Source organism: Mus caroli, unplaced genomic scaffold (assembly GCF_978045245.1).
Source record: "Mus caroli unplaced genomic scaffold, Mus_caroli_1 scaffold_12, whole genome shotgun sequence".
Taxonomy (NCBI): Eukaryota; Metazoa; Chordata; class Mammalia; order Rodentia; family Muridae; genus Mus; species Mus caroli.
Window position 1 is genome coordinate 19,781,011 of NW_028227267.1, and position 15,407 is coordinate 19,796,417.

Genomic DNA, 15,407 nt, shown 5'->3' on the forward strand with positions numbered 1-15,407 from the left:
TTCAACAATACAACTTTTTCTACTTAAAATCTCTCAAAAGAATTTTTGCAGAGAGACCCCTACTTGGTATATGAAAATTCTGGTTTGTTGCTTTAAGAGCAAGTTATACGTCACAGCAGCTTCCACACAATTCAGATGCCAGCTCTTTCTTGCTATGCAATGAATCAACAAGCAGAAATGGACTTCCATTTGGAAGTTAAAACCTCAAAGTCACAGTGTTCAATCAGTCTTCATCAATTCCACGTAAGGGACTACATACCTTCTCAATCTGTTTCTGTTTGCTGAGCTCTTTCTGTTGTTTCTCTTTTACTCTCTCTATTTCTTTTTGTTTTTCTGATGCCCTACGATCCTAAAAAGGGGAGGGGTAAATAAAACATATATGTTAAATAGGAAGTAACTTTAAATTTTACATTATTTCAATTAATATGAGCTTTGTACGTTTATATTAGGCATACAAATAGTTTTCATTCTACAACACACACTAGTCCAGATTCTTTTCTTTTTTATTTAGTTGGGACTTCTTTGCTTTCTTAGAGACAGGGTTTCTCTGTGTATCCCTGGCTGTCCTGGAACTCACTCTGTAGACCAGTCTGGCCTTGAACTCAGAGATCCACCTGTTTCTGCCTCTCAAGTGCTGGGATTAAATGTGTGTACCACTGCCTGGCTCCAGATTCCCAATGCTATACAAGCAACAGCACCTACCATTGATCTTGTTTAGCAAATAACTTTATTTACTGCTAGTATGAAAGAGCTTTTATTACACTGCTTTAGCTTAGACAGCCTTGGAAATTAAGTGGCTCTGATTCTTACCAGTTCAGCATGCAAAGCTATCTGTTTTGCCAGTCCAACAGAATCACAAATCTAAAAGGAAAAAAAAGTTAAACCTTTATATTAAACTAGATAGTTTTATACTACACTAAAAATTTCAAATACCCAAATGGATGACAGAACTAGTTTCATAATAATATAACATACTGCTTCAAATAAGAATTAATTTAATTATTTCAACCCCAAAGAATCTCAGCATGTTCCTTCAGAATTGATGACCTTGTACTGCTGGCTTTTCTTTCCATGTGTCCATGCTACTTCCCATTATATCAGATCACCATAAAGCTACTGGTCAAAATGCAGACAAGTAACTGTAGCATGCCCAGGCCCAAGTGATACAACTGATATATCTACAGCACAATCCCTACACATTAAAGGCTAAGGGAAAATCATATAAAAGAGAGTTGACCCTCTTTCTGCAGGACCCCAAACCACAATGGTCCTGCAACATAATAACCCACAGGCTAAGACTTGGGTGACTCTGAGCCTGGACCCCAGGGAACCCTTGCACAAGCAATGCCTAAGGGCACTTAACATAGCTACCCACATCTCCCGAGTCAGCCTACATAATGATCACCCCTCCCTACTGCAATCTCCTTCACCCCCATGGCTTTCCCTCAAGCCCTACCACCCTCAGGAGCCTCTCCCAGAGTTGCTTCTCTGGTGCTATCCTGGAAGCCTTAATCCTGAGGCCCTCAAGGATGCTGAGGCTGAGGCTGAGGCTGAGGCTGGGGGTGGGGGGTGGGGATACACCCAGTCCCTACTACCTACATCTCCAACTGGGAACATCATGGAGGTTTGAGTGCTGATGGCCAGTGTCCCTCCCCACTTTGTTCCCGACAACAAAGACCATCAACCCCTAGAAGGAGGAGGTCCTACTACAAACTAGGTACCCTAGCCACCAGGACCTTCCTCTGACAGAGGATGCTAAGCTCATTAGAACCCTCAATGGAAGGAACAGCTGGGAAAGGGAAAGTATAACCCATTAGTGAATAAAGATTTGTGAGTGGTTTTAAGGAAAGAGAAAGAGTTGAAAAGGTTGTAAGCCAGAAAACCACAACACCTGCTGCTGTAGACAGTGTCTTCTAGACGTAAGAACACTGTAGCTATGAAATTACAACAGTATGATTGCCAAAACAAGACCTAAAAATTGATAACTGACATGCCAATGGAAATCTCACAAGGCCCAACCCATGGATGAAGAAGAGCTACAGGAAAAAGACTGTTTTGTCCAGAGACAAGCCTCAATAGGTTATCCAATGCTAATGGTCAGACCTAAACATATGAACATAAGAACAACACTAAATGGACCAGGTAAGTTTTACACACACATCAATAATAATAATAAAGTTATGAATTTGAAGAAGGACAGACATAGGAGAAGTTGGAAAGGGAGAGAGGAGAGGAAATGATGCTAATATAGTATTCATTTATGAAGTTAGCAAAAACACAAAAACTTAAAAAAACACCATTACTGAAATAGTAAGTCATGTAGAGAATAAAGGAGTTAGGTAATGATACTGGTATGAATTACTGACACCTAAAAATGGCTGTAGGAATATACTCCATCCCGAAGATAAGTTAATGATTCAAGACTGAACCAGCTATCAATAATCCACAGAACCTGACAGGCCGCACCATCAGTCAGCTCTCCCCAGAGAAGCCAGAGAAGCACACTCTCATCAAGCAGCTCAACAGGACTAGGCGTAATCGGAGAGCTTTTCCCAGAAATTTAAGGTTAAAATGGACTCTGATGAGTATTTTATAAAATGAACATTTTGAAAACCAGGTACCTTTTCTCCCTCATTGTTTGATTCAAATATATAGCAGACTGATGACAAATTACTCTCACTTCTTCCGCCTGATGTCCGGAGAACAAATCCAAAAAGTCGTTTATTTTCCTGGTGCGTAGCATATAGAACTACACACGGCAATGGAAACTGCCAAAAAAAACACCATAAATAAATATGAGATCTCCCAAATCAGTCCAGCAACATTCAGATGATAAACTCTCATGACAAATTCTAAAATATCACACGTAAGAATTTTAAAGACACATTTTCAATAGAATAATAATCTAGGTACAAATAATGCCATGTTTGGGATGTTCCAAAAAAAGGTTATTAAATACTGAGTTATTTTTCAACATATTTACCAATATATATTTAACTACAAAAAAATGACCTACTCAAAAATGATTAAGTCATACAATTGTACCTACAAAGAAATACAGAATTATAAAATAAACACAATTATGTTCGTGTTTTGATTACTTCTGCTAATTTCTTTGGTGCATAGATTCTCCAGGGATAGAAACTATCACCAGACACGCTGACTCTTTACAAGTGCTCAGTAGCTTTCTGGAGCTGGCTGCACACATAACTACAACCTAAGGAACAGTCTTATTGATACTGTCATACCAGGACACATAGGACCAGGTTATTATCAAACTATAAAATGTATATATGAACAAATGATACTTAAAGCTTAATCACATAGAACTCACTGTGAGCCTTGTAACTTGGGTCTGCGGATCAATTAACCTATAATTAAAATTTTGAAAAAATTTTTAATTAGGCAAAACTAAAAAATTACTTAAGTTTGTTTAGAGAGGGTTACTACTTACTTCAAACAGTCACAAGTGACTAATAAATGTGATTCTGTCATACGAAAGATGTTGTGGATGGCCCGAGCAGCTAAGATCTGGCGCATTGTTTCATAGACAACATCTGGATGGTCATCTGACTTTACCTCCATAGAACCAAGGAATCGGACAATAAATAACTGATGAAGAATAGAGTCTGTAACACAACATGGTACATTATGAGAGATGTTCTTTGTTTTCTATTTTTGCAACACAGGTTGGCCTTAACTCACAATACATGCATGTGTATATAAAACATATAAATACTGCTTCAGTATTTATGTATTTTTTCAATCCTACAGTTGTTTCCCAAAAGAATATACTGAATGATTTTGGATTTTCCTATGAATAATAAAACCTAAAAAATAAATTTAGAAATAACCCTAACACTTCAGTGTTCAAGTTATAAGAAAATTAAGGTCTCAGTGATAGGGGTTTTGGGGGTTTGAATGAACATGGCCCCTGCAGGCTTAGAGCAGCACTGTTGGAGGTATGGCCTTGTTGGAGGAAGTAGGGGTATAGATGTGTCAGAAGCTCAAGCCAGGTCCAGTGGCTCATTTTTTCTTCCTGCTGCTTGACAATCCAGATGTAGAACTCTGAGCTTTCTCCAGCACTATGTCTGCCTGTATGTCATCATGCCTCTCCCCATAATGGACTAAACCTCTAAACTTTAAGCTAGTCCCAATTAAATGTTTTCCTTTATAAGAGTTGCCATGGTCATGACATCTCTTCACAACAATAAAACCCTAACTAAAACATGGTTCTAGATATAAAACTAACTAAATAAAATTTTTTATATTATTCTTTTTTTAACTTTTCTGTAAATTTAAAATCACATTTAAGAAAAATAGCTGTGTTGGTAGGTGGTATTGCAGAAACCTTTAACCCCAGCACTCAAGAGGCAGAGGCAGGTGTATCTCTTGAGTTTAAGGCCAGTTTTCAACAGAGAGAGCTCTCAGACAGACAGGGCTACACAGAGAAGCCCTGTCTCAAGAAACAGAAAGGAAAGGGGAGGGGTGGAGGGAGAGGAAGGAGATAGAGAGGAGAAGGGAGGAGGAGAAAGAAGAAGAAGAAAGAAGAAAGAAGGGACAAGGAGGAGGAAGGCAGAAAGAGAGGAAGGAAGGAAGAAAGGGAAAGGAAAGGAAAAGAAAACCAGTTGCTGGGGCTGGGAACAATGGCTCAGTGTGTTGTGTGTTAAGTATTTCCTGTTTAAGCACGTGGACCCAAGATGAGATCCCAGCACCTACATAAAAGCTGGCTGGAAGAGCAGGTGAGATAGTAGGTGTCTGTAACCCGGGGTTTAGGGGCATAAGGAAGGCACACAGAGAGGAACTGCTGGCCAGCAAACTCCAGATTCACTGAGGGGCTATGCTTCAAAAAACAGATGAAGGACAGAGGAAGACATGCAATGTATGTGTATACACACACACACACACACACACACACGAGTATATGCACACCTCACATACATGCACACATACACAATACACACAAAAGCAACAAGAAAAACAGCTACTGGCTAGGTATGGTGGCACATGCCTGTAATCCTAATACTTGGGAAGGAGCATTTAGAATTCAAAGTCATCCTTGGTTACATAGTGAATTTGAAGGCAGCCTAGTTATTTGAGAACTACCTTTAAAAAAAGGAAGAAAAGAAGGAAGAAAAAGAAATAGAAAACTGTACATACCCTTCCACATACCCTCCCCACACCCAACCCACCTGGGTCCCATTGTCAAGTTCGTCTTGACATAGGCACCCCTGTGAGCGCCTCTACCAACCTCTAGGATTCTGCTAAGACCTGTCCTGTTTATTCCCAACCTATAATCCCCTCCTCCCACAGGCTATCTAACCTCTCCACCTAGCCACGGCTACCTCACACTCCAGGCTTGGACTACAACACATCATCTGTGCACCAGTCCAGTCCACTGTACCTACCTGACTTCCTTCTACCTAAGGCATTTCTTACCTCTAGGGCTAACCCGCCTATACATCCTTTCTTGTGTCCCAACATGCTCTGTCCACACTAGACATAAAACTAAGATAGGAAATCCATATGCCCAGATCTTATTGCAAAAATTCAAACAATATGAAAAAAAAAAATCAAGCCAGTATTTCCTCTCCAAAACATACCAGTGCTGTACAAATGTCTGCCAAGGCAAACCCCAAGACACAGAATTTAAAAGAATATCAAAAACTTCAAATAATTTAAACACTTTAAGACAGGAAGGAACAACTCAATGAAATTAAGGAGAACTAACTTGAGAAGAACCAGCACTTGAGTGATACCAAGAGAACATAAACATAAAGTTGATGGAAATTATGAAGAAAATCCAGGACTTGAGAAGAGAATTCAATAAAGAGATAGAATCACTAGGACTCTGATGAAAGGAGGGTGGATCTGAAAAGCCCAGTAAACCAACTAGAAGACTCAAGAGAAAGCCTGTCAAGTAAAATGCAAAAGATAGAATATTAGGTTTTGAAGATATAGTAGAGAATTTAGACCAAATAATCAAAAAATATGGAAAAAAACTTAAAAACACAATAAAGGAACTTAGGAAAATGTGGGCATATAGAATATCAACTAGACAAGACCAGAAAAGAAAATCCCCATAGTATATTGTCTTGGTGTTTCTACTGCTGCAACAAACACCATAACCAAAAACTTTCCCCCTACCCCTTTGGGGAGGAAAGGGTTTATTTAGCTTATACTTCCAAATTGCTGTTCTTCACCAAAAGAAGTCAGGACAGGAACTCCAAAGGTAGGATCCTGGATACAGGAGCTGATACAGAGATCACGGGGGGATGCTACTTACTGGTTGCTTCACGTGGCTTGCTCAGCCTGCTTTCTTAATAGAATCCAGGACCACCAGCCCAAGGAGGGAACCATCTACAATGGGCTGGCCCTCAACCATCAATAACTAATTAAGAGGATGCCTTACAGCTGAATCTTAGGGAGGCATTATCTCAATTAAGGTTCCCTTCTTTCAGACACCTCTAGTTTGTGTGTCAAGTCAACATAAGACTAGCCAACACATGTATCATAGTATGTATACCAAGGACATGTGTCAATTGCAACTGAGGCTGCATCTTCACCTTCACCTGTGGCCATCCATGGCCTCGAAGCGTCAAGCCTCAGCTGTTCTTCATGATGCCTTCATGCCTTCAAAACTAGTACCACCTGGGAGTCTTACACATTACCAAATCCAGCCACAGCATGAGGTAGAGTCTTGGCTATCTCTGGAACACAGCCTCTTTGTGCTCTCAGAAAACACTTCCCAGGAGATTTCACCTCGGTGATGCTGGTCTCTTCTTAATCACCACTGATTCCTTAGTTCCAGCTAACCAGCATCAATAGTCCCAGTAATGCAAAGGTTTCACTTTAGTAGTTCTGTTATCTTGTTAATCATAGCTGATTCTTCAGCCCCAGCAGCTAACCAAAACCACAACAGACTCTTCACAATCAAAGCAGCAATGGCCCTAATGAGAATCTTTAACCTTCCCTCTGAAATTTCACAAGCCAGGCCTCCATCTTCTGCACTGTTCTCAACATTATCTTCCAAGCTCCTACAGAACATCCCACAGAGCTCTTAACATCCCAATGGCTCTTCTAGCCCCAAGTTCCAAAGTCCTTCCACAGTCCTCCCCCAAAACATGGTCAGGTTGTCACAGGGATATCCCACTATGCTGGTACCAATTTGTCTTGGTCAGGGTTTCTATTCCTGCACAAACATCATGGCTAAGAAGCAACAGTTTCAACCAGCCAGACCTCCCCCAAGAGGGACCCATGGAGGGACCCAGGGCTCCGGCTGCACATGTAGCAGAGGATGGCCTTGTTGGACATCAGTGGGAGGAGCAGCCCTTGGGCCTGAGGGGCTTTGATGTCCTAGTGTATGGAAATGCTAGGGCTGAAAGGCAGGAGTGGGTGGGTGGGTAGGGGATCACCCTCATAGAGGCAGGGGTTTGGGGGAAGGGCTAGGGGGTTTTCAGAGGGGAGACCTGGAAAGGGGATAACATTTGAAATGTAGATAAAGAAAATATCCAATTTAAAAATAAATAAATAAAAAGAAGCAAGTTGGAGAGGAAAGGCTTTGTGGTTCAGGCAGGACTGGAACTCACACAGGGTAAGAAGCAGGAGCTGATGCAAAGGCCATGGAGAGTTACCCACTGGCTTGCTTCCCCTGGCTTGCTCAGCCTGTTTTCTTTTCTTTTCTTTTTTTCTTTTCTTTTTTTTGGTTTTTGATTTTTCAAGACAGGGTTTTTCTGTGTAGCCTTGGCTGGCCTCGAACTCAGAAATCCGACTGCCTCTGCCTCCCAAGTGCTCGGATTAAAGGCGTGGGCTGCCACACCCGGCTTCAGCTTGTTTTCTTATAGAACCCAAGACTAACAGCCCAGGGATGGCACCACCCACAGTGGGCACTCCCCCCTTGATCACTAGTTGAGAAAATGCCTCACAGCTGAGTCTAATGGAGGCATTCCCTCAACTGAAGCTCCTTTCTCTGTGATAACTTCAGCTTGTGTCAAACTGACACATAAAACCTGACCGTACTAAAAGCAGTCCTTTGAAGGAAATTTAGTGCTCCCAAGTACCTACATTAAAATCAAAAAAAGCACAAATACATAATGTAATTTTACAACTCAAAAATTTTTGGAAAAAGTGCCAGACAATGGTAACAAACACATCTAATTCCAGCACTAAGGCAGCAGGTGGATCTGAATTTGAGGCCAGAAGGGTCTACAGAGTGAGTTCCAAGATAGCCACAGAGAAACACACACAGAGAAACCCTGACTCAGGAAAGGAAAAAAAAAAAAGGAAAACCAAGAACAAACCATATCTAAACTCTGTTGGCAGCAAGAAATAATAAGAAATAAGTCAAAGTGTAACCATGAAATAGAAAAAAAATACAAAGAAAAGAATCAATGAATCTAAGAACTAGTTTTTAGATGTTAAGGAAATATTCTAAAAACCTGTTCTCCATTAAGCTGCTAAAGAAATATATTTCTACACTCAGGCAAACCATGTAAATTGTGCCCAACAGATGTAAGAAAGAACTCTCTGAACAGACATCATTTGACCAAGAATTAAGGTAAGTATTGAAAAATGGGACTTTATTAAACTAGAAAGTTTCTGCACAAGAAATAAATTGTTAAAGAGCAAGCCTACAGATTGGGAAAGAATCGTTGACAACTATGCATCTACAGAGAATTAATATTCAAAATATATAAAGAACTCAAAAAAAAAAAACCCAAAGGTTTAAAAAAAGAAACAAATGACTCATTCAAAAAATAGGCATGGGATCTGAACAGAAAGTTCTCAAAAGAAGAAAAAAAAATGACTAAGAAACATCTTAAAACATATCACTTGCATTAGGGAAATGCACAACCCTAAGGTTTCACCTTACCCCAGTCAGGATGGCAAAGATCGACAATTGACAAATCAGCAAACAGATGCTGGAGGGTGTATATGGGGGGAAATCACTCATTTATTGTTGGAGGGAATGGTCCAGGCACTCTGGAAATCAGTGTGAATTCCCAAAAAGTTAATAACAAATCTGCCAAACGGCCCACTTAGAGCACTACTTTGACATATGCCCAAAAGACTCCTACTCCACAGATCCCTCTTCAGCCATGTCCACTGATGCCCCATTCACAATCAGCTAAATGTCCTTAAACTGGTGAGTGCAAAACGGAAACACAGTCCATTTACATTGTAAAAGACTATTCAATAATAAAAAGACAATCAGGAAATTTGCGGGCAATTGGACAGAATTAGAAAACATCATATTGAGTGGTGGGGAACTTTTGGGGGGCCGTTTCTAGACACTTGGCGGGAATTTGACATCAGGCCAGGACAAAAGAAGCAAACTCAAGGCGGGAGTCTGACTTTGGGCCTGGCCTCAGGAAACAGCCCAGATTGAGAACATCTACATTTGAGTTAGTGCAGAGCTCAGCAGGCTCAGCTGAAGCACATGCGGCAGTCCTTTTGTCTTGGTCATCAGGGTAGCCCCTAGAAAGGTGTTTACACGATTTTGTTTATTCCCTTGCTTGTTCCTCAACACAGAACTGATCTCATCATTTTGCATGTACTTAAGTGGTATAAAAGCAAACTGGAAAAAAATAACCCCCTTCAGCCTCAGAACTGGTTGGGGTCAAGCTACAGTGTGGTCTAATTGTCTTTTTTCTTTTTAATCCTTGCTCTTGCCCTGGAGAACCTGTTGACTGACTGAACTGGCTTGGCCTGATGGCTCCAGTAAGCAGAGTACAGTGAAGGACACTGCGGGAGGAAGCTTGCAAAGGAAAGAAGATCTGGGCCAACAGTGAATAAACCTTGCAAAAAGGGACAAAGTAATGGTAAGTGCTTTCTGTGTATGTATGTGTTTAGAGTTAAGCTAAAATCTAGAGAAGCAAAGATAATTCTCATAGATAAGTGTTTGGACCCTGATTAGAAGTGGTTTACACACTAGACATGAGAAAGAGAATGGGTTTGAAAAAAGCAATCCTCCCCACATATCCGGGGATGCTTTGGCCAAAGAAAAGGAAAATATAAGCTGTTCCAGAGCTCCCCTAGGGACAGGAGGACGTTGGGAGACATCCTGCCTCCTCTCTGGCTCCTACTGGAGGAATGGTTCTGGTTCTGGGTCCCTTAAATAGGATATCTGGGTTCCTTTGGTGGGGCAGAATCTAGTAGTCTTCCTTCTCTATTGTCAGTCCTTGGTGCGCCAATCTGTCCATGTCCGTCAAAACTATTTTATGTTAAGTCTGTGTTTTTGTTTTGTTGTTTGTTGCTCTGTGTTTCATGATCAAGAGAAAAACTGGTTAAAACTTTATCTGCTGGTCATTCAACTCGATTTAGTTTTAACTCAAAACTCAGTCTCAATTGGCCTTTGGCGCCCTGCATCTATAGCTGGGAGTCAAACTCAGCTGGAGAAGCTTTGCCAGAAGCTGTCTGCATAAGCTGCTCTTAAAAGGGGCCAGTGGCTTTTTGGCTTCTATGGTAAGGGAGCTGATGGCAATTTTTCCTAGAAAAATCTCTATGATTGTGATTATTGGGTTTAGCAGGTGACAAGGTGCCCCTCCCTTGCTAGAAAAAGTAAGAATTTTGTTTGGTCTAAATAAGTAAATATGTGCAGCTATTTCATTTTGGTTTCTAACTGGGTTTAAATGTATAAATATGTTCTGCATGTCTTGGTTATAGATTACTGGCTTATAAGTTATTGCGTATGATTAAAAATTTGTAACATTGGTAACACTGTTGCCATTCAGAACAACACATGGCATGAGATTACCCAGGGAAACAGGTCTCTAAAGATAGCTCTAAATTAGGACAGCATTTTATCTAATTCTTATCCTAGAAACTAGACTTATAAAAGATAATCAGGGAAGTGTTTCTTTTGAGATATTGGAGGCTGCACCGTTGTGCCTTCATGTGCAGGAACTGGCAGCCAAATTTTGTAGCATGGGAGTTGAAGCACTTGGTGCTGATTTTGGAGAGACTGGATTGTTAGAGATTGAGTTTTGCTTTCCCCAAAGTTGTGGTTGTGCTGTGGTGTTGCAAGAGAAACTCAAAGATTGTGGTTGAACTGCCAGCGTTACATTAGCTGCAGTTTGATCACAGGCTCAGGATTTTAACTCACACATATTTGTAATTAGGAAGAGAGACCAGGCAGGTGGAGACTGTTGCTGGGTTTCTGAAAGGTTAATGAAACTATGGAACTTGTGGGAGCATCACACCCTGGCTTGCCTATGCCAACTGCCATTCCAGGAACACACATAGAATTCTTATGGATTTGGAGGATTGTTTTTATACTGTTCCTCTGCATCCTGGTGGACTGTGGGAGGTCTGCATTCAGTGTGCCTGCTTGTAATTTTGGAGAGCCCATGAAGCAGTATCATTGGAAAGTTTTGCCTAAGGAATGGCTAATGGCCCTACATTATGTAAAAACGTGTCGATGCTCAAGAAGTTAGGACTATGAATCTGTCAGTGTATAGTATTCATTATATGGATGGCATTTTTAGCTGATCCTCTAAAGGAGTTTTACTATAAGCCTTTGCTCTTTTAATACCCTATTACGAAGCTGTTGCTATGTTAATACAAAATTGTAGGACAGAATCACAAAAGTATTTTGGGAAAGAACCTGATGAAATATTCCTTATTCAAACAGCAATTAAATTGATTACTGCAGAATACTGATATTTGGCCTATTGCATGTGCAAATTTTTCAGGCAAAACTGATAATCATTATCCAAAAGACAAGTTGTCCCAATTTGCCTCTATGCATGCTTTTGTATTTCCTGTAAATTTATGCATGCAGTCCATAGAATGTGTGCTTACTGTATTTACAGGCTGTTGTGGATTGCCCTGGTGCTATTTGTTATTTGATGCTACTTCTGCTTTCCCAGGAGGGGCTGCCTAGGACAAGGAGTGAATCACATACTCAGGTGACTTCTTGTGAACCTTCTCCACACTTTAACTTGTAAAATAAAGGCTAGAGTCAGTGATTGGGCAGAGAAGGGAAGGTGGAGCTGAAAAGTTTTAGGGAGAAGGGGGCAGGGGAGTGAGGATGGATAGAGGAGGTAGAAGGAAAACAGAAGCATGTGGCCTGGAGAAACTGCAAGTGATAAGGGGTCCCATAGCTGGGGGTTATAGCAGTGTAGCGGCAGATCAGCCAATCTAGGCACGAAGCTTGTATTCATATTGAGTTGTGTTTTCTTTGCATGGGCTTATTTGAGTTGGAGATTTACTACAACAGCATATTGATTAGAACTCAACACTGCCCTCCAATCTCCCCATGCCCCAATATGGCTCGGGCAGAGATCTAGGTTGCAGCAGTGTGGATTGTAAGCTGACTGGGTCTGAGGGGCCCACAGAGAAAGACAGAGAAGATCCCTCCCCCAATCCCCCAGGCAGAGAGCTATGGCCAGGGGCAGCACCCCAGTCTGGAACTGGGCTTGAGCAGCACCATGTAAGAACTGTAGAGAGGGACAACAGGTGACCCTGGAACACAACTGCCTGCAAGGTAGTTTTCTGGCAGACACAGTGAACTGATCTGGGCATCTACACCCAAGAGTGTCTTTCTGTGTTCACTTCCTCATATTCCTCCCCCACCCCCAAAACCCCATTTTTACACAGGAAACTGACAGCCGGACTGGATCTACAGACTGCTTGCTTGTACTGCAGGTTACCTGAGACCAGCACACAAGCACACGCTGCTGCCAGCTGCAACCCAAATAGGGGCGCAGATGATGAGGGTCTTTCTACACTCAGCCCCACCCTGTGAATAAAAGAATCAGAGAGAGACTGCACTGTTCTGAATCAAACACCAGAGGGAGACAAAGATACAAAGGGCTCGGGATCGGGTAAGACATTGATATAAAGAGAAATATATAACCTTTTGATACTGAAAGATGAGATACACAAAAAAATATCTCTTGGGCTTTATGTAATGGTATTTTAAATGGTTAGACAGGGATGGATTTAAAGGAAATAGACACCTTATCATTTACCAGTACTGCAATATTTATTCTCTTGATTTACTCTATCTTCTCAAAAGACAGGGCCCTAGATAAAAAAAACTCCTTGCCTTAGAAAACAGATTACACTGGGCATGGTGGCACACGCCTTTAATCCCAGCACTCGGGAGGCAGAGGCAGGCGGATTTCTGAGTTCGAGGTCAGCCTGGTCTACAGAGTGAGTTCCAGGACAGCCAGGACTACACAGAGAAACCCTGTCTCGAAAAAACAAACAAAAAAATAGAAAACAGATTACAAGTAACACTAGAACTAAAGGATAGGGATTTAATAGGTCAAAATAATCAACAGAAAGAGGAGAATGAAGGTTGGAGACAGGAGCTGGAAGAGATAAGCCTAAGACTTAGCAACATGGCCTAGAGGAAACATTAGAACTATAGGTTCAGGAGTTTATTGGTTAAAATAAGCAACAGAAAGAGGAGAATGAAGGTTGGAGACAGGAGCTGGAGCAAATACTAGAAACAAGAATTCCACAGTTCACAGATAGACTGAACAGCAAGGAGATAGAGATAAAAATTTAAAGTGAAGTCTAGAGGATAATTCACTAAAATTAGCAAATCAAAATAAGGCAGATGCTGCAATATTAGAATTACAATATAAAGAGAAGCTAAGATTATAGAAGCAGGGCTTAGAACAGAAGATAGAGAAAATTATAGACCACATCAACAACAGAAAGAAAATGTAAGATTTGGCAACGTGGCATAGAGGAAACACTAGAATTGAAGACATGGGAAATTATTGATCAGAATAAGAGACAGAAAGATGAAAATAAAGGTAGAAGACAGGAGCTAGAAAAGATGCTAGAACAAAGGATGCAGTAGCTCACAGATCAGACTGAGCAGAAGAGAGGAAATAATGAGGACTGGAAGCAAGACTTGGAGAATAACCTTTTAAAAGTAAACAATCAAAATAAAATGAACAGCAGATTATCAGAAATGCAATATAAAGAAAAAAATCAAAATGTGGAGGCAGAACCTTGGACAGTGAACTCAAGGAACAGGAAGAGTGACAAAAGAAGGGACATGAGGTGTCAACACAGACCTTAAGGAAGGAATTTAAATTTTCAATTAAGGAAAATACTCAGGTAGAGACAGAAGATAAAATTAGAGAAAGCCAACCAAAGGTTATTAGAAAGCAAAGTTTAGTCTATCCGGTTAATATACAACAAAGACCTCCAGACGATGATCATCCACAGGGTTATCAGGAATTTGAATGGCAACCTGTGGATGTGTTAGACCTGAGAAAATTTAAAGTGTCATTAATTTTGGAATCCATTCACCATTTGTAAAACAAATCCTGACTTTGTGGGCTATTAAAAATAGAATAACCCCCCCCCTCCCCCAAGACTGGAAAGATATGGCAGGAGCAATACTTAGAACCTGCTGCAAATTTACAATGGTCCTCATGGTGGAGAGATGAGTCGAGGAAGATAGCTCAACAAAATAGAACCAGGGGTAGAGAGATTTCCACAGACCATATGCTTGGTGAAGGTCGCTTTGCTGAGGTAAAGGTGCAGGCTCTATATGATGAAGAAACTGGCATTGTGTCCATTGTCAGCCTTAAAGGCCTGGGACAAAGTCGCAGAATCAGAGAAAAGACTTGAACCATTTACTCAAGTCATACAAGGTCCAAAAGAATCCTTCCCTGACTTTTTACAAAGGCTAACCTCAGCTGTGGAAGGAGTGTTACCAGATTCAGCAGCAAGAAAGGCAATAATTGAGTCGTTACCCTTTGAAAATTCGAATGCTGAATGCAAAGAAGTAATCAGACTGAGGGCAAGGTCAGAATCAACAGCTGATGTTGGACCTTGCTCGCCTGATGACTGTAATAGGAGATGAACCAAGATTTCAAATGTTTTAACTGTGGTAAGCAGGGTAATCTCAGAAATAACTGCAGGAAAAACCAAAGTAATACCAAAAGGGGGCCTATGCCTTCTGGATTATGTCAAAGATGTACCAAAGGCTGACATTTGACTAGGGAATGTAGAGCAACAACAGACAAATGGGGCAACACCCTGCCAAAAAACTCCCAGGGGAACCTCTCAAAGGCCCCAATGCCAGGCAGGCAGAGTTCTCTTACTCAGGACAATTAAACACTGCTTCAAAAACAGATGTTCTGAGACCAGACAAGGCTGAAGCAAGTTCTATAGACCATTCAAAAATCCTCGAAGGGAGCCAAAAACGAAGATTTTGGCAAAATTGTATAGAGGATCAACGGCCAAAGCTAAGACTATGAGTAAACAATGTTGAGATTGAAGGAATGGTTGACACCGGAGCAGATGTCACCATTCTCTCTCCAAAATCTTGGCCTGCGAGTTGGGCACTTCAAGAAGTATACATCCAATTTCAAGAATTGGAACTTTATCCCAAATAAAGGAAAGCACCAGATGGCTTAAATGTATAGGACCAG

The 15,407-nt window shown here is 41.0% G+C and overlaps 1 protein-coding gene and 1 pseudogene across 1 annotated transcript in view; one reads left to right on the forward strand and one right to left on the reverse strand.

Annotated features, from left to right (window-relative positions):
* Appl1 (adaptor protein, phosphotyrosine interacting with PH domain and leucine zipper 1) overlaps positions 1 to 15,407 on the reverse strand; it is a 57,360-nt gene that overhangs the window by 4,761 nt on the left and 37,192 nt on the right. The window contains exons 17-21 of the mRNA XM_021181623.2: positions 3,455 to 3,629; positions 3,335 to 3,371; positions 2,622 to 2,768; positions 811 to 861; positions 260 to 349 (exon numbers count right to left, since the gene is read on the reverse strand). Of these exons, the coding sequence (XP_021037282.1) occupies positions 260 to 349; positions 811 to 861; positions 2,622 to 2,768; positions 3,335 to 3,371; positions 3,455 to 3,629 (500 nt within the window). The remainder of the gene's footprint in view (positions 1 to 259; positions 350 to 810; positions 862 to 2,621; positions 2,769 to 3,334; positions 3,372 to 3,454; positions 3,630 to 15,407) is intronic.
* Positions 4,701 to 14,286, forward strand: LOC147001662 (uncharacterized; annotated as a pseudogene).